At 46.7% G+C, this 18,138-nt stretch overlaps 1 protein-coding gene across 1 annotated transcript; it reads right to left on the reverse strand.

Moving 5' to 3' along the window:
• Window positions 1-2,609: 2,609 nt before the first annotated feature.
• On the reverse strand, window positions 2,610-17,546 carry IL13RA1 (interleukin 13 receptor subunit alpha 1). Its single transcript, XM_065689807.1, has 10 exons — window positions 17,418-17,546; window positions 13,863-14,020; window positions 12,460-12,595; window positions 10,774-10,894; window positions 8,540-8,724; window positions 8,022-8,173; window positions 7,175-7,307; window positions 6,635-6,731; window positions 5,968-6,052; window positions 2,610-5,390 (listed from the first exon to the last, which is right to left on the reverse strand). Exons 1-10 carry the CDS (start codon window positions 17,494-17,496, stop codon window positions 5,274-5,276), a joined length of 1,263 nt encoding a protein of 420 aa, XP_065545879.1. The 5' UTR covers window positions 17,497-17,546; the 3' UTR covers window positions 2,610-5,273.
• Window positions 17,547-18,138: the final 592 nt, after the last annotated feature.

Here is an 18,138-nt window from a genome sequence, read left to right on the forward strand (position 1 = left end):
AAGCACTGTGAAAATCAGCTGTAGAGAAACGTCAACTGATGGCTCTGCCTTAGTACCTGCCGATGGAGGCAAGGCTGGCTCCTAGAACATGATGGGACGTGAAGTTACAGCTGGATAGCCATCCCCTGGCTGACTTTCCCTGTAGCTGATGCTGACATTTGAAGGCCTGTGCAGTTTTCAGGCTACCAAGCTGGCGTTTTTGAAGTTTCTACACTGACATTTTGTGTGAAGGAAGGAAACCAGTGAGGCTGAGAGGCTTTGAAGTGCAGGGGGAGGAAAGGCAGAACAGACCCAAGTGCATCTCGGTGCTCTCACTGCCACTGTCAAAAACCCCAGAGGATTTTGTTTCAAGTTGCTGCATGAAAACAGGGTAAGGAGACGTGGCAGTGGCTGAAGTGCCTTAAAAGTGCCTCAAAAGTGCCTCATTTCTGGTGTTTCAGACTTTACAGAATTACGCTGTGTATGTGCCAAGAGCTCCAAGGGGAATTGCTGAGAGCATGGGATCTGATTGATCTACCATGAGATCAACAGGAAAGGCTGCCCATGGTACACCCCAGTTTGTTCCTAGCATAAAGCACATTCAGTTGCATTGTTCTGGTTTGGTTTTACTAGTGAAGATGTAGGGCCGGCTCTACTTTTAAAGCAAGACATTAGCTTAACTCCTGATTCAACCTGCTCCTAACTCTGCTCTAGCTTAGTAAATTTTGTCCGGCTTCCAAAAAGTGACAGTACCTGAGCTCAACAAAGCCCTCATTCTCACTGAGCTTTCAACCTCCTCATGCTCTTCGCCAAGACTGTTTTAGCAGTCTGAGCCAAATTCAATAGAGGAAAACTTCAGTGTAATAAGCTAAGAGTTTGATTCCTGGCAGTACTGGTTAACTGGAAAGCATCTCTTTGCAGATGCTTTGTGTAAGAGTTATCAACATCATTGCAGTACTTGGGCAAAAGGCAAAACACGGAGCAGAGAGCACCACTAGAACACACTGGGCAGTAACCAGAGTACCGCTGTAGAAGGGATACTTCAGTGATAACCGACACAAGGCTCACAAGCAAAAGAGAAAGGATTCCATTAACCTGAGCAACACGGATGGAGAAAAGAGAGCAAAAAACCCCCAGAAGTCATCGAGAAGCTTTCAGGCTCCTACGTGCTACACACGTGAGGCAGAGTTTCCGGACCTGAAAGAAAGTTTGGCTCTGTCCCGTGCCTCCCACTCAAACCCCTATCGCTTTGCTGTGGTGAGAGCGTGGATTTAGTTACATCAAAGTGATCTCAAGTCTCCTGCTTTCACCATGATTCGACATAGGTAGAATGAAATCATCCAAGTAGATCTTAATCTGATTTTGCATTTGGATTTCAAGTGTTATCTAGAAGTCACATTTCTGCTGTGGCAATGCAAAGTATGGAGCTTGCTGCCATAAAACTAACTGTGCAAACGCCGAGTAAAACAGGTATTTGAGTGAACCATCAGTAGCCCTGGCAGATCTGCTCCTCCCAGCCCCACCGTGCCCAATCCCGGACCCTAAGATCCCCACTGTGCTGCTCGGGTGGAGAAGAAGGGATGGAGGCTTCTGCAGTGCCCTGACCATACCTGGGCTTCCACTCATGTACCTCCTGCTCTTGCTTGGGTGAGGGGAAAACCCTCCAAAACTGAGAGTTTCTGCTTTTTTAAATGAAAAAACAAATCAACATTTCCCTTTCAGGGGAAATTCTGAGTATTTGAGGTTCCGACTCAGAACTAAGCTTATTGAACCCTTTCCAGTGAATGGAAATTCCCAGTCTCTAAATAGTTCTTCCTGAAACACCAGGGCTCACAATTCGGTGTGTTCATCTGTTGAGTCTTTCTCTTTTAAAGCTGTCCAGTATGTCCTGGCATTCCTTCACTGAAACAAATGAAAATGCACCGAAGTGTTTCATACAGAACATTTAAATTCCTATAATGTATTAAAATAGGAAAAGGTCACGCGTGGGGAGTCATTAACATCATCGAGGGTCATTATTGCCACCAAAACTGGAGAATGGGGAAATAAATCCTCAAAGGCTTGCTTTTTAACATCAGTTCATGCCTTATCAGTTATCAGAGTGATCTGCTGATGTTCAGTGAGGGAACCAAGCAGGCTTTCAAAGAAGCCATTGCTAACGTGTTCATTTGGCATTTGAACACATTTGGATCTAAGCAGCTAGGGAATGGCTTCTGTCAGTTCAGCAACCTGGCATCTTCAAGGACTTCAGCAGCGAGCAGAAGACACGAAATATTGGAGCTACCTTGGGGAAGGCTGCAGCAACCTCAGCCCAATTCCAGTCTGAGCATATGTTAACTCCTTGCAGCCTTATGACCTGTCACGAAGTACCATGGCATTGAGTACCCAGAGGGGGAAAACATGGGGCTTGTGCACAGCTCCATCTCTGTTTCGTTTCCCCAGCCAAGAAACCAGGACCTGTTGCGTTCCCCCCCTGATTCCAGGTCACTTCTGAAAGGGAAGAGGGTGAAGCAACACTCAAGTGTTTCTTCTCTGGGTTCTGCAAGCCTCAGACATGGTTTCTCATTCAGCCACTGCCATCTCTTCCATCCCAGTTTATCTTTGCAACCCCAGAACGGAATGCCATGTAATTCTGTTGAAAAACATTCAAACATCTTTATTCAGCCTTTAAACAAGCTTCTAGACCGAGCAACTGCAACGAAGAACAAACAAATGACAGCAAAACTTGGAAGATGCCAAGCTATAAAACCCCCTAACCAGAAACAAGACACACTGAGGGTGAAAATACCCTCAGACACTTCACAGGCCACGACACAGGCTCAAGAAATCCAACCACGAGGAAGTGTGCCAATGCCTATTATTTGAAAGAGAATTACCCAAACCATTTTGCTGTAGTGATCTAAACCATCCTCTGCATTCATGGCCTTCTTTTGCTCAACACCTCCCATCTGGTTTTTCTACTCCTTCAGCTTTATAAATTTGGGGTTCCTTTTTGGTTTTCAAACAAATGAGCTTTGGTTTTACCACAAGCCCCAAACCAAAAGTCAACAGAATGGAGGGTGAATACCAAGGCTCATCTTCCTAGATCGCTATACTGAAAGCCACAGGAGTTTATATTACACTGTTATGCTTACTTATCTTGAAATCATACCTCTCTGGTGAGTGGTCTATGATGAGCAAGATTCTAGATGAGGTAGATTGGAGAAGTCTTTATATCACTGTAATAACTGTTGCGGGGGAGAGGGAGTGAAGTTGGCACAGGGATTTAGTTACCCTTTCCCCCATGCTACTCCTTTACCTTTGCAGTATCAGACAGTGCTGCTGGCTGGCGTTGTACAACCTGAGTTGTGCTTTAGCTCCCTGAAATCCCTGAGGCTGTATTCTCATTTGGCTCAGGAACCAAGTTTTTTACAGACCTTTTCATTTTTCAGCCTGGTTGTAGGTAAAAGATTGAAGCCATCATGGGGCTGCTTGTCCTGCTGCATTTTTCCTCCCCTTTCTACCACCAGTAACGAGAGGTAGATAAAAGATGTAGAGGAAACTGTACAGTTGAGAAGTGGGGACTGGAGAAAGAATTGGCTTGAGAGGGAGGGAGTACACAGGAAGGTAATGGATGGAAATGTGCAGCTAAAAAGCAAGCTCCGTTCTACTTCTTGGAGAACAAAGTGTTCTGAAGCTCTAACATTTCACTCCAGATTCCTGCCTGAACGGAGTTTGAGGACAGGGCTGAAATCTGAAAGGTCACTGGGTATGGAATTTGCTCCTGGCAGACTCCTGAGCGCATCTCTTCCCAGTCTGCTGAGACCCGCTCTATCAATGATTAAGGTGCCTGCACTTAGCTGAGAGGAACAAGACATTCCTGACCACTACCCATAGGCAGCCTGCATGGATCCCTTTCTGCCCATGGATCCCCTCCTCTCCATGACATTACTTTCTGCTCCAGCACAGTCAAGGTACTGCTGTTAACACCCTTGCAGGGTAAAAACTAGTGCTCAGAACGCATAGCAGAGAACTGTCACTGTTGTGCCAGAGGGCATCTGTTGAGCTTTGCTGGGTAAAGCAACCTCAAAACAAAACCATCAGGAAAGGATCGAATCAATTAATCATTAAAGTCATCAAGCTGCTGCAGCAAAACACAGAAGAAATTTGGTTTGATAGGAAGTCAAATCAGCACCTGGTTTTCAATTGCTAAGCTCCTAGAGGGGAAGCTCCAATCCCAGCCTCATCACTAACAAAAGGATAAAGCTTATCCCTTAGAAAGCAGGCCAAGGCTGTCATCCCCTCTTCACCCACATCCACCAGCTCAGCAGTGAGGATGGCTCTTGAAGCCTTTGAATTAGTTCAGTTTCTATGGTTTGGCCCTTGCTCATCTGACCACAGCTCCTTAGACTCATGCATCCATCCTGGTAATTATGCTGCACAGACTCAGGATGACTTAGCTTCCAAAAATCAGCTGCTTTCAGGCCAATGTGGCCAAGGCAGAATCAGAGTCTGCTGAGACTCAATACAGTTACCTGCCACTGCACAACACAAGTGAAAAGGTTATAGTTATCATTTTAAAGAAAGTATAATCGAGCCAAGGAGTCCATGAAGACATCTGAGGGCAGGCACTTGAAAAGACAAAAAGCAGCCTTCTCTATGAATAGTCTGAATGCCAGCTGGAAAGCGGTGAGGCTTTTCACACACGTTGGTAAAGAGTAAACAACTCCCTAATGGGGTTTGTCAGGCCACTGCTGACACACATCAACCAGAAGCATAAGAAAGGCAGTCCATAAATGTCCTCCTGAAAGTGCCCTGGTGCACATGGAACAGGCCATCCACAAAGTGTCCATGCTCTGGCATCCCACCTGGCAGCAGTTCCACAGTAGCACTAAGGAGCCACCCACTGTAAACAAGCCCCAGCTCATCTGCTGCAGAATAGAGCCAAATACTTCCGAGAAGTCACAGTTCTTGCTCCAAAAAAACTAGCGACAGTCTAGTCTGAGGCACAAAACCAGTGCAAATGACAAGCAACAGGGCAGAGCTGGCTGGAGCCAGGAGACATGCTGCAATGCAGTCACATGAAATACATGTACATGCTCGTCTTGAATGATCCAAGATGAGTATTTCTAGCAGAGACGGAGGAATGGCCACTGTTAGCGATGTGTCTTCTGAGCATCAAAGCAAGGCTCAGAGAGGACTCAGCAAGGTGAAAGTTGGTGAATGTCTTGGAGGCCTCTTCACATCTGCATTGTCACCTGAGGTACAGGAGCAGGAATGAGCTCCCTCACCTTTCTCTGGTAAAGCAGAGTTTATCAGTTTTCTGTTTCAGAATTAGTGCGCTCTGGAGGCTCTGTTAAAACTAAAGAATGAATTTCCTCTTCCTTTATTAACCGGTCGTAAGCATTCACAGGATCATCCTTTGCACAGCTCTGAAAGGGAAGAACAGCGTTTTAACAGCAGTCCGTGGCCAGCGTGGTTTGTTCAGCCCAGTAAGACAAGACCTGTTTCACAACATGCAGCCCTATATTATGGTGGGAAAGCCAAGGCAGATGGGCAACAAGTTATGCTTTTTAGGGACATGGCTTTGGCCTGGTTGACAGAAGTAACTGCTTTATTCATCACCAGCAACACGGGCATCTAGCAGAGAAAGGCCTGAATGTGCATGAAAAGCAGTTTAATGGAGTTGCAAAACCCCCGAATAATAAACCAACCAACCAGAAAACTCCTACCCAAAACCCCAACCCCAAACACATTTAAGGGATGAGCAGGCTCTGAAAGAACAGAATAATGCAATTCCACTGCTGTAGCTGGAGAAGTAGATGCAATTTGAGGGGAAAAAAATCCCCCTCAGCTTTGGGTAACTGCTTCTGAACAACTCTTACTGTTGTAAATCCTTAATCCTTTTACAATATAAAATACAATACAAAATTACAATATAAAATACAATCGCTTGTACCCAGACATTTGGGTTCAATAGATTAGTTGGCCCAACAGGTTCTTACTAACCCGGGAATCCTCATTCTGCTCTCCAAACATGCGCTTAAGAATTTCTCTAGGGTCTGGAATTGGTGGAAGAATCAGTATCTTCAGCCTTCAGAAAATGAGAAAGGACAGATTTAGATGGAAGATGTATTAAACATCGCCATTTCAAACTCATATTTGGCTGCAGACAAGAAAATGTGCGGAGTCAGCTTTGGCAGCGCTGGTCAGCCCTCATGCTCTGTATAACCCAATTCCTAGTTTTACTTCCCAAATCCAAAGGAAACGTAATTGTTCACACAGACAGATTCTAAATAACCTTCACTGTTGACCAAGACAGTAACAAATGTGGACTTTTTAGAGAACTCTGGTTAAATATAGATAAGCTTAATATTGAATTTAGACTTCATTGCTTAGAGACAAGATACAGTAGCTGTGCAATAAGAATCTATCTGCCAGCAGATACAAGCAATGTTACCCATGCACAATCAGAGCATGTATATGGTCTACAAACCCAATTTTACTGACTGAGGCACGACGGTGCCGTCAGTTTTGCTGTGCAGCAGATGTTATGGATAAAAGAGTTGCTATCGAAACATGCAACTGATGGACAGTTACCTGCAAGAGAGATGAACTGTAACACAAAGCACAGACCAGCAGAATTAGTGGGTTGTAAATGGAGATGGTTATTTACCTTTTTAGATAAACCAGTAGAATTATTGTAGAGACTGCTACTATTACTGGAATGGTGCCTATCAAAGCAAAGGAGAATGCAGAGTCCATCTTCTCGCCTGGAAAACAAAAACTGTAGAAACTTAGGGATGCTTTGAGAGGGTTTTTTAGGAATAATGACAACAAATTAATTCTCTAAGTTGTTTGTACGTGGAATGGTGGTCAAATACACCAGCAGTTTGGTAGGCAAGGTCTCGTTTTGCAAAGCATATTCTAATGTAGATACATTTGGCAAGAAAAAAGCAAACCAGCAAGACTCAGGGCTGAAAAAGTGACAGCAGTGAAAGGAGTCACTGCACTGATGGAACCCCATCGACATACAGAGCAGCACAGGCAGCAACTGATGGCATTGCTGAAAGACTAGAACTCTCTTGCCCTCTTTTCACCTGAAATTAAATAGATCCATAGGAAGATGATCTTTGACTCCCATTTCTTTAGCAGATACAGTAGAGTCATTACAGATGAAGAATAAAGTGCAACAAATTGCAGGAACTGCTCTCACCAATGCTCTCCTCTTCACTCCAGTCACTATAGAGGTTGCTGCTGTAACACTCAGGCTTTGGTTTTGCTCTCACTTTGAAGATGTACTTGCTGTTAGGATCAACACTAGGAATTGAGGTATAATTACTTTCAACCTAAGGTGAAAAGAAAAGGTAATTTGCCATGTATTCTCAGTCATTCACAAGCCTGTTTTCATTGTGCAGTTAATGTATTCTGACTGTTCTGACAGAAGATCTTTTTATGAATACTGAACTTCATAAAAAAGGACACAGTAGCATTTAACCATCACAGACTGCATAAGCAGAGGTTCCAAAGCTAGGATTTAATCTTACTCACTGCGGCATTTGGCATCAGTGATTAAACTAAGACTCAGTGTCTGGAACAGCGTGTGAAAATCTCTAATTCATACTGCCTTCCCCTCCCTGTCAAGGCAGCAACTTTGATCTAACTTTGACCATAGCAAAGCTTTAGTGAATAGATGGGATTGAACTTCATTTATTTATGATCCAAAATGCTGGTTTCCTGAGGAATGTTGATATTAGTGATATTATCCCAGCCTGGTTTGTGTTGGAGGGGACCTTAAAGCTCATCCAGTTCCAACCCCTGCCACGGGCAGGGACCCCTTCCACTGGAGCAGCTTGCTCCAAGCCCCTGTGTCCATCCTGGCCCTGAACACTGCCAGGGATGGGGCAATAGATGGAGAGAAAAATCTGCCATCCACACAACAGCTCGGCCAGCACCCAGACCCATCACATGCAGCATTTCCAAACAGGTACTGTGATTACTGACACCAATTACAAAAGGTACAATTAACTGACTGCTTTCCTATATAAGGAATGAAAACTTACTTTGATTAACTGCACATTGTCCATGTCACCATTGTGATATTCAACTTCGTAAAATAAACAGTTTTCTGGAAAGGGCTCTGATCCACTCCATTCCATGTATATCTCATCATTCACCTTGGACAGTGTCACTCGTCTCGGGGTAGCAGGTTTGACTGAAATACAACATGGAAGAATTAGTTGAAAAGTCTATTTCACTGCTCACAAGATTGTTCACGTTGTATATTGCACAATATTACACCAATTTAGGAACAGAAAGCGGAAAAAGAGTCAAGAAATAATGAAAACAACTAAAGAATATGAGTAAAAATGAGTGGGAAATGACCCCCCGCCCTCCAAACCCCAAAACCTGTCTATATCATTCCCAAATCAAAGCTTGGCAGACAAAGGAAGCATCTGATCGTGTTGTCTCATCCACACCTTATGAGGTGTGAGCTTCTCAAACACAACAATGTACCAACAAACTTCTGTTTTAATGATTTCTTACAACACCACATTATAAAATGTGGTGTTAAACTCACCGAGGGTGGTGGGGTTTTTACTTGCACACAGAGGCCTGATGTCTTCAGACTCATCTTTAATCAGGATCCTTACAGCTGGGTAAGTATTGGTCACCTTCGGGAAGCTAAGATTGAAAACGCATCCAAAGACTCCTTGGTGCACGGAAGAGTTGCTGCACTTCTTATGCTTCTTCAGACCATCAAACCTAGAGGAATAAAACCATTGCTTTCAAACTTCAATAGAACAGGACAACAAGGGGCCAGCTTGCTTGGAAACCTGTGTTACAAACTCTAAAGCTGTGCTATAGCGTGTACAGAAGTAAAGCCAGGCGAAGTGAGAAGCTTCTGATTTATCTCAAGCCTTAGAAAGAACGCTGGTTTTGTGAGGAGTGCCAAGTAGCAGTGAGGGGCAGGGCTGCTTTGTATCGAAGCATCGAAGGCAATTGGGAATCTATTCCTAGGAAAGAAATGATTTATCAAGGACACATATTTGGATCACTTCCCGTCAACAGAATTTCACTTCTGTGCCCGACGGAGCTGCTCAATCTCCTTTAGCTGTGCCCCAGGTACCACAGCTCTTCAGTTCCGCCCACTGCCTGTGTTTGCTTTTCAGAACATCAGCATTCGCTTTCAATCGCAGAGGCTGGAGAACCTTCTCCCTTGCTCCCCTTTGTTCCCCAAGTCCCAGTGAAAACATGCCAGTAGCTCTTCCTCATGAGAAAATGGGGTTTTTCTAGTTAGTTATTTAAAAGTGAGACAGAATAAATCACGGCTTCATGTGAGAGCACAACACGAGGGATGTTCCCACATCTCAGTGTATAGCAGCTGGGGAAGCCAAAATTGTCCCATTCCCAGCACAAACCCCTTTGTACCCACCCTTGTCACCTCCCTGCGCTGGGGCCGATGAAGATGGGGCACTGAGAGCAGAGAGCACCCTGCCATGCATCGACCTGCTCTTGCAAACCTCTGTTTCAGCAAGTATTACTGGGCACTGACTGAATTGGTTTGTTCTAAGCTAACATTACATTCACGTTCACTTTGGATGAAAAGATAGGGCTCTAGAGGAAAAGCAAAAGCTCCCCAAGCCCACCTCACTTGCATTATGGAAAACGTATTTTCCAGTCCAAAAAGCAACTGTTTCCTTAGTTTTCAAGGTTTAAAATCTAAAAGGTATTTTTCTGTCTATGCAGCATGAATTAAAACACTTGGCTGTCACTGCAGCTACATCTTTTGTTAAAATTAAGGGGTAAATTGAAAATATGTAGCTCTAATCCAAAGCATTATTCCCGTAAGTATCCATATACCCAGAAATTCAGATCTTCCAGTGCCTCATTGGTACTGTTCTTGTAATAAAGAAACAATCTGTTTGAGTAGCAGCTGAGAGACAGAACAGCCCTCCCTGCATTTAACTAGAGCAGTGAGTTTTCTGCTGTTTGCTGTCCAAACATATTAAATCGAACAACCAGCCAGTGAGACTGCCACTGGAAAGAAAGAGGAAGAAGTATAGCTAGTTGAGATAAGACAGAAAGCTGGTTTAAAGCTCTAACAAGAGGCTTTCAGAAAGAAAACATCAATATTTCTACAACAGCTAATGCAATCTGGCATTTCACAAGCCCCATCAATCTGCAGAAGTATGCATAGATGAGCATGCACAGATCTTGATGCCAAGTGTTTGCTCACAGCACGACTCTGTTCCTCTGGAACAAGAGCCTACTTATGGCAGTCTGCTGGCAAGCGAGGATGACGATAAAAAGATGTTCTCCATAACATTCAAGGTGAATCGGTTATTTATGACATCAAAGACATAAACAGGACTACTTCTAAGTGTTCCTAATGCTTTCAAACTGTTTTCCAATGATTTAAGAGCTTACACATACATTAGTGAGTGATTCCAACTTAGCCCATGTCTGCCTGGCTGCAAAGAAAGCAATTAATACGTTGGTCTAGCTCAATTCCTAATTCTTCCCTCTGTGAATCCACAATTAGAAAACAAATAGAAAGCAATAGCAGCTGTTTTAAAACAGGCTACAGAAGCAGCCGGTGCTTCACATAACAGTTATATCAACTTCCCCAAAAGACTCAGCAACAGCACCCTTGAACCCCTCAGCAGGGATGTTTGCTGTTGGACAGGACTGAGCACTACCTTGTACACAATGAGCAGGGACCTTTCAAAGCAAGGGGAAGCAGACAAGTCAAATATGCAATGTAAAGCTAAAGATTAGCTTTAGAGTCGGGAATTAAAAGTTCATACGAACCAGTAGAACAACATATAATTGGTCGCATCGCTTGCGTTTCTCCCAGGACGCCACGTACAAACCATGTACTCCAAATTGTGCCAAACACAGCTCAAGTCGACAGCAGCAGTACCTGGAATACCTGCAAGGCAAGTTGGAAAGGTCCCTTAAGACGGATTCCGGCTGTTTACCACCTGCACTAGCCAAAATCTCAGCAGAGTAACTTCGAGATGCAAGTAAATCATAACAGTGAATCTCAGCTACCACCGTGGCTGAATTACTACTTGGAGTTACCTGATGCTAAGATACTGAGTCAGGAAGATATTCTGTTCTATTAAACTACAGATACTTTAAAGAGGATTTAAAGCAACTGGCAATTATAGGGATAACTAAAGAAAGCCAAGTGCTATAACATTAGAAATAGTCAGCATTTAATTATAGTTATCTTCTGCAGATACAATATTAATTTCTCAGTGTTTTGAATACAGAAATACCTGTAAGTTGGGTTTTTAATTGAGACCCCTATATCTCTGGACATTTAACTTCTTCACATTGAAATCTCGAATTACCGAACGTAAGTACAAATGAGTACATGGCAATTGTGAACAGAGGCATCAATGTATGTCCTGGGCAGAGCAGTTGTGGAATCCAGTCTTACATACTCAATCTTCTAAGGTACAAGTTCTGTATACTTTATTATCGTATTATAGCATATTAGATGTTTTTTCCTTTTAATGAGTAGCAACATCTCCATGAACTAAAAATAAAACGCATGTTAATTCTATCAACGGTTCAGACTTATCCATAGCAAACCCAAACCACCTTCTACATCAAGTTGTAAAAGCCCCAACCTGGTTAGTATTTGCTGTCCTAATGATCTGCTTCCCTGACCTTCCAGAGCACCCTTTTGACACGGTGCAGACGAGGCGATGAAGTCTCAGACTCTCCTGTCCACGTGTGGTTTTCATCCACATCAAGTCACACTCCTGGGTCAGCCAGACTTTTACTACTCAAAGCAAGGAGCTCTGTTTCCCTGCTGTACCTCCTAACTCCCAGCATCCAGCAGAACGCATTATTCCTTAAAGCCTGCTTCCTAACAATCTTGCTATGGAACCCTTATTTCTGGATGTCAAGAAACAAACCCCACTTTGTCCATTTTGCTGTGCACAGCTCTGTAGACCCCAGCCATGTCCTTTGAAACAGAGAGAACTTTACAACAATCCTTTAACTAACTCATTTATTCAACATGTTTTCAAGTTGCTGGATTCATCCCTCCACCACCTGCAAATACTGCGTTATTTCAGGGACTTTTGTTTGTACAGAAAAACCACATAAAATAAACTGTCTTAGGTGTTAGTCATGAAGTCAGCAGCTTAACGTAGCCTAAGTGATCTCTTATCCTACAGCCACAGCATGGCAGGGCCAAGAGGAATGACAGGAATCGAATTGCTGTCTTGGAAGATCATTTACATTTCACAAGCTTGCCCATAAGGTTTTAAGTACCAGAAGGCTCCAGCTGTGTTTAAATGCAGAGTAACAGTTGTGTTTAAGCTCTGCCAATTGAAGTGGCCCTTGTGTCTGCCATCTCCCTGTTACTCTATGAGATATTTCTAGGGTGTTTGGTTAAAATAGCAGAGAAAACGGGGCCATGTCTCCTCGGACCAATGGGGCCAGCTCTGTCCTGGGTCTGCCCATGGCGTGTGTTACCTTCTGGCAGCAGAGAGGCCTCCACCCACCGGCTGGGCTCGCTGGTGTTGGCGTTCTTGCATTCACTTCTCACTTTGAAACGCATTTCCTCATTCAAGAACGTATCCGTCACGCGGAAGCGGTTCTTACTCCATTTCTGCGTTCAGATTGGGGGGAAAGAAGACCAGAACACATGGGAATTACCATCAGCGTAAGGACACATGACAGCCCCTCGGAAAGACTGCAGCCCCAAGCCAGTGAAGTCTGACAACATGGGACTGCAGCACTTCAATTCTCTCTGTTCTTCATCAGGCACACTCAGAACTCAAAGGAAAAGCACTTCTACTCCAGCTGATCCTAGAGGAAGTCTTCATGGATAATGCATACTAAGCCTGTTCATGCTATGGCTTCACTGCTGCTGACCTTCCCATCTGTTGGAACCTTCCACGGACTCGTTCGTTAACCAAGGGGGCTTTCAACTTGTTCATTAGTTAATGGAGCCATCAGAAGAGGTAAATAGGCTTCTGCTGAGTTAGCAAGTCTGACTGGCTCATCTAAAGGTCCAGTGAAGATTATTAGAGAAGAGGCTGTCAAAAACGGCATAGCGTAACACTCTTAGCAGTGTTAAGCCATTAAATCAGCTCAGCTGTTGGCAGAACAACAGCCTTCAAGTGCAGGATATCCTGGAGCTGTCAGAATTCAGCAATCACCATGAAACTATAATAGAGCTCAACAACAAAGAAGTGCTCCAAGAGGCATTTTGTTGTTTTTAACCACATCCAAAAACATGTTCCATATTATCTTCAGAACACAATCCCCATGAATAACAGGGACAGGGGAAATGTGGGAACATTAACACTTGGCATTGCCTTCAAAAGGCACTATGCTGTCAAATCACAGCAACACCAAGGCCAATGTGCACACCTCTTCATTATCATCGAGTCAGAATGGTTTGTGTTGAAGGGACCTTAAAGCTCCTCCAGCTCCAACCCCTGCCACGGACAGGGACCCCTTCCACTGGAGCAGCTTGCTCCAAGCCCCTGTGTCCAGCCTGGCCTTGAACACTGGCAGATGAAGGAGATCGGCTTTTGCAAATTCCCATTTAAGCTGCAGGTCGCAGACTGCTCCGTATATACTTTATTTGCCCTAGAAAGCTGCATAAAGCAAAGCCTGAAACCAGCCTTTTCACGTCGTTATCGTGGTACTTCTGAGTTATGGGGGCGACAGGCAGACTTCTGTCATCTGAAGGTCCCACGTGCTGGTATGACTCATTGCTGAGGTTTTGATCCCATCACAAGAACTAAAGGCTGTAATAAAACCGTGTTTCTGTATATTTAATTGTGTGCATGTGCTTGCACACATGGTTCTCTCACAGTAAGGCATCTCCCAGGGCAGAGCAGAGGTTAAAGAGGGGATGCACTTACTCTGTTGTCCTGAGGGACCTCATCAATCACGATGTCGCTGGAATACTCCAGGTCACAGCCGCTGCTGACGTTCTCTGGGGGGTTCCAGGTCCAGTTCAGGGTGCAGATTTGGATAAATGAGTATTCCAGGTTGGATGGAGGTGGGAGAACATTCGCTCCTAAAAGAAAGACGCTATCAGTGTAACAATCCCGCAGGTCCGTATTTTACCATTAGCAGTACTGACAGACTTTTAACTCTGCAACAGAAAAGAATACGGATGACTTCTCTGCTTGTCTTTGCTACCAGAAAACCTGGTGAATTGTTCCTACTATTCCTGTTATCTCAGTCCATCGGTTGTTTAAATAATCATAAGAAACACATCGAACATCACTGAACAGTCATTTTTGAGAAACCACAGCATGCAGCAGTGCGGTGGCTGCAGTAATGGAACATGCTTATGGAGGAAAAGGAGTCATTTTCCATGTCTCTTCTGCTGCGGGTTTATCATAGAACAGTTAGGGTTGGAAAGGATCTCAAGATCATCCAGTTCCAACCCCCCTGCCATGGGCAGGGACACCTCACACTAAACCATCCCACCCAAGGCTTCATCCAGCCTGGCCTTGAACACCGCCAAGGATGGAGCACTCACAGCCTCCCTGGGCAACCCATTCCAGTGCCTCACCACCCTAACAGGAAAGAATTTCCTCCTTAGATCCAATCTAAACTTCCCCCGTTTCAGTTTGAACCCGTTACCCCTTGTCCTGTCACTACCGTCCCTGACGAAGAGTCCCTCCCCAGAATCTTCACTCAAAGTAGTACATACGTTTTATGGAGCAACACTTTCTTCTACCCCCAAAATTATCCCTCAGTGTGGTTTTAGAGAGAAAGCTTTACAGAGCGACTCCATCATCCAAGCAGCAGCTGCGCGGCAGAGCCTCGATTCAGCTCAAGCCAAGCAAAACCCAGAACGCCAAATAACATCAAAGAAACCACAATGGCTTTCCAATTTACTCGCCCATTAAACTTTGACTGCTCTGCCCAGCAGCAAAACCAGAGTGGCATAAAGAGACATTTATTGTTGGCACACCTCAGCCAGCTGCTTTTCACCTCCTCCAAAAGAAGACAGAAGCAGAGGAAGAGCCATGACTCAGAACGTTGCTGGCGTAAAACCACTCGTGTATTGACCCTTTGTTACTCAGTCAGAGCCTACTCAATACCCAGTCACACGGCTTGAAGGTGCTATTGGAAAACCAAGGGAAATACGGCAGAAAATAGAACAGTGTCAGGAAAAAGCAAAGGATGCGTCAGACACGAGGAGAAAATTACCAAGTGGTAATTCCCTAAGAAAATGAAAGTGAAATTTGGGGGTTTTAAGGGCTACTCTGTGTCCTAGTAGAGGATATTCAGCAAGAGGCCAAATGAGACAGCTTCTCAGGGGTGTCTACAGGTACCGTCAGTGAGGGACCCCCACCTTTGTCTGTGGAAAGAAAGTGCCCTTCTCACACAGTAGTTTCACAACCACTTTAGACTGATCCCAACTGGTGCTGCAGGTCTTGCTCATCCCAGGGAGCCCGTTTTTCCCAGGAAACCAGGCTCAGCCTGCCCCAACGTTTGAGGCAGCGCACAGGGAAAGGGCAGAACAACCCCATCGAGATCAGTTTTCCCACCCAGGTCATGGTGCAGCCCCATTTCCTTCTTCCAGCACCAGGAAGAGGGCAGCTGGAAAGGCAAAGCAGCTTATTTCAGGATGAATTCTGCTCAAAGCATCCAAGACACCATCACCTTCCATTTCCCAAGAGCCAGAGCTTGAGGGAAATTCAGACTCCTGGAGCTCTCCCTTTGCATAAAGACCAGGCAATGGCAGAGATGAGGCACTATTACCATGGCAGGGGGTTGGAACTGGATGATCTCAAGGTCCTTTCCAACCCTAACTGTTCTATGATTCCATGACTATTACCATCTGTGTGTCCGCACAGACAACACGTGCTCACACTGAGAATGAGAACAAGTGCGAGGATTCACTGGATTGTCTCAATGTGTTTGGCTCATTTGAATACTCAAGCTTTGGGGTGTCTTTGTTCAGGTTTAGAGCCCAGGGACAGAGAAGAAGAATTTCTGTTGGACCTCACCAGAACATCTCTGCCTGTTGCCTGTTCCACTCACAAAGACCTAGGACGGGTTTGCAGCAACAGTGTGCAAATACTGAGCCCCTTACATCACATAAAAGCATGATAAATACTAATCTAACACCACCACCACCACAGTGTTCTGTCTTGGCATGAGCAAGCTTTTTATTACATACAAAATCCACAAGCCATTAAAAACATTCACAGTCATCCCTGATCGATGTTCTAAAGGTTCCCTTTATTAGGGTTGATTAGAAGTAACTGTGCAGAAGCTTGCACATTTCTAACTACACAGAGGAAGAAGTGAGAATATCCAAGGTTCAGAAATAAATCAATCTATTGTATTAGCAGAAAAACTTCAAATCAAACAGGTTTCAGATCGATCTCTCCCTTAAGAAGCTCTAATGTTCGACTCAGCTGACGATTTGCTTTTATTCATAGGCTCGGCCAGGCTCGTACTTGCCTTGTATAAAATACACTGAGGGTCGAATACTTTTGTTATTAAAACTTCGCCCTACGGCAGCTCAGAACAACCCGAAGTCCAAGGGCAAACCACGGTCAAGGCCTATTTCAGCCTTAACCCCCAACCCCCTGGTGATGCTTCTGAGAGAGCAGAGACAGCAGAGAATGGCTGAGGCAGCCCCGAAGGGAAGACGTTTTGGTTCTAAAAGCCGCCATGTGGGAACATCCCCAAACGCTTTACATCAAGTATCTTAAAGGCGTTGTAACGAGTCACAACAGACTTCGGATTTTGTCCTCCTGTGTTTTCTTGAGGCTGATTTCATGGCTGTAAACCGCGTTATAGCCCGTTGACAACAACAACGCTCATGTTTGTGCGCAGCCTCTGCCAAGACAGAGCCGGGAAAGCTCCGAGCTCGGGTCCCGTGAATCCCTCACAGCCACCCCCCGTCCCTGCGCTGGTGCTTCCAGAAGCGGGGAACCCAAAAGTAAGGACAAAGGCACCGGCAGCCCAGGGCGAGGGCAGGGGGTCCGTGACCGCCCCTGTGCTCAAGATCTTGTTTAACCCGGTGTCACCGCAGGGCCCCGCAGGGCTCGGGGTCCCGGGAACCGAAACGGAGCTCAGCAGAGCTCCGCTGCCAAACGCCGCTTCACTGACAGAAAAGCGGCACCGTCCCAGCGGAGCACCCGCACCGGCACCGGCACCAGCATCGGCATCGGCATCGTCCCTCCGAGGCCCCGCACCCAGCACCGTCCCCGTCCCACTGGGGCCCCGCACGCAGCACGGGCACCGTCCCAACGGAGCACCCGCGTCGGCTCCGTCCCAGTGGAGCACCCGCACCGTCCCTGTCCCAGTGGGGCACCGGCACCGTCCCCGTCCCCGTCCCACCGGGGCACCCGCACCGGCACCGCGCACCGGGCTCCCGATCGCTGCCGCACCGAGCCCGCCCGGAGCCCGGTGGTCCCGCCGCCCCTCCCTCCCTCCCCTACCTTCCGCCGTGCCCCCGGCGAGCACCCAGTAGACGGCGAGCAGCAGCCGTCCGCGCACCGGGGCTGCGGCGCGATCCATGGCTCCGGCGCCCGAGCGCGCTCCCTCGCTCCCACTTCCCGTCGCAGGGGCCGGGCCAGACGGGAAGAGCCGGGCAGCGGCCCGCCCAGGTAACGCGAGCCGGGCGGGACAGGCGGCAGCGGCCCGCCCCCTGCTCCGGACCCGGCCGAGCCGGGCCGGTCCAAGCTCCCCCCGATGCGCCCGGGTCCGCTCCCCTCCCGGTCCCTCTCCCCCCGGTCCGCCCTTCCCCGTCCTCGCCGGCCCGGCCCGGTCCCCCCCCCCCCCGCTCCACGCCGCTCCCCTCCCGCGGGGGTCCCCCCTCGTGGTCTCCCCACGGGTGGCGCGGCCGCATCTCGCTGTGGGAGCCGAAGTCTCTTTCCTTTCACCCCCGGCCCCACGCTCAGCTCCCGCTGTGGAAACCCCAGGAGAGCACCTCCGTCCGCCGGCACCCCCCACCCTGGTGCTGAAGTTCACCCCCGGCAGGACTCCTCTTTCCCAAATCCCCCCTGCAAATCCCGGTCACCTCCGCGCCTCTCATCCGCGCTAAACCCACATTTGGATCTTTGCTGATCCGCTGCCACTGGCTCTTCTCTCCACAGACTCCCCCAAGCGCCCTCTGCTCCAGCCCCTGCCAGGCCCGACACCGGCACTTGCGGTTTCCAC

Source organism: Lathamus discolor, chromosome 9 (genome assembly GCF_037157495.1).
Source record: "Lathamus discolor isolate bLatDis1 chromosome 9, bLatDis1.hap1, whole genome shotgun sequence".
NCBI lineage: Eukaryota > Metazoa > Chordata > Aves > Psittaciformes > Psittacidae > Lathamus > Lathamus discolor.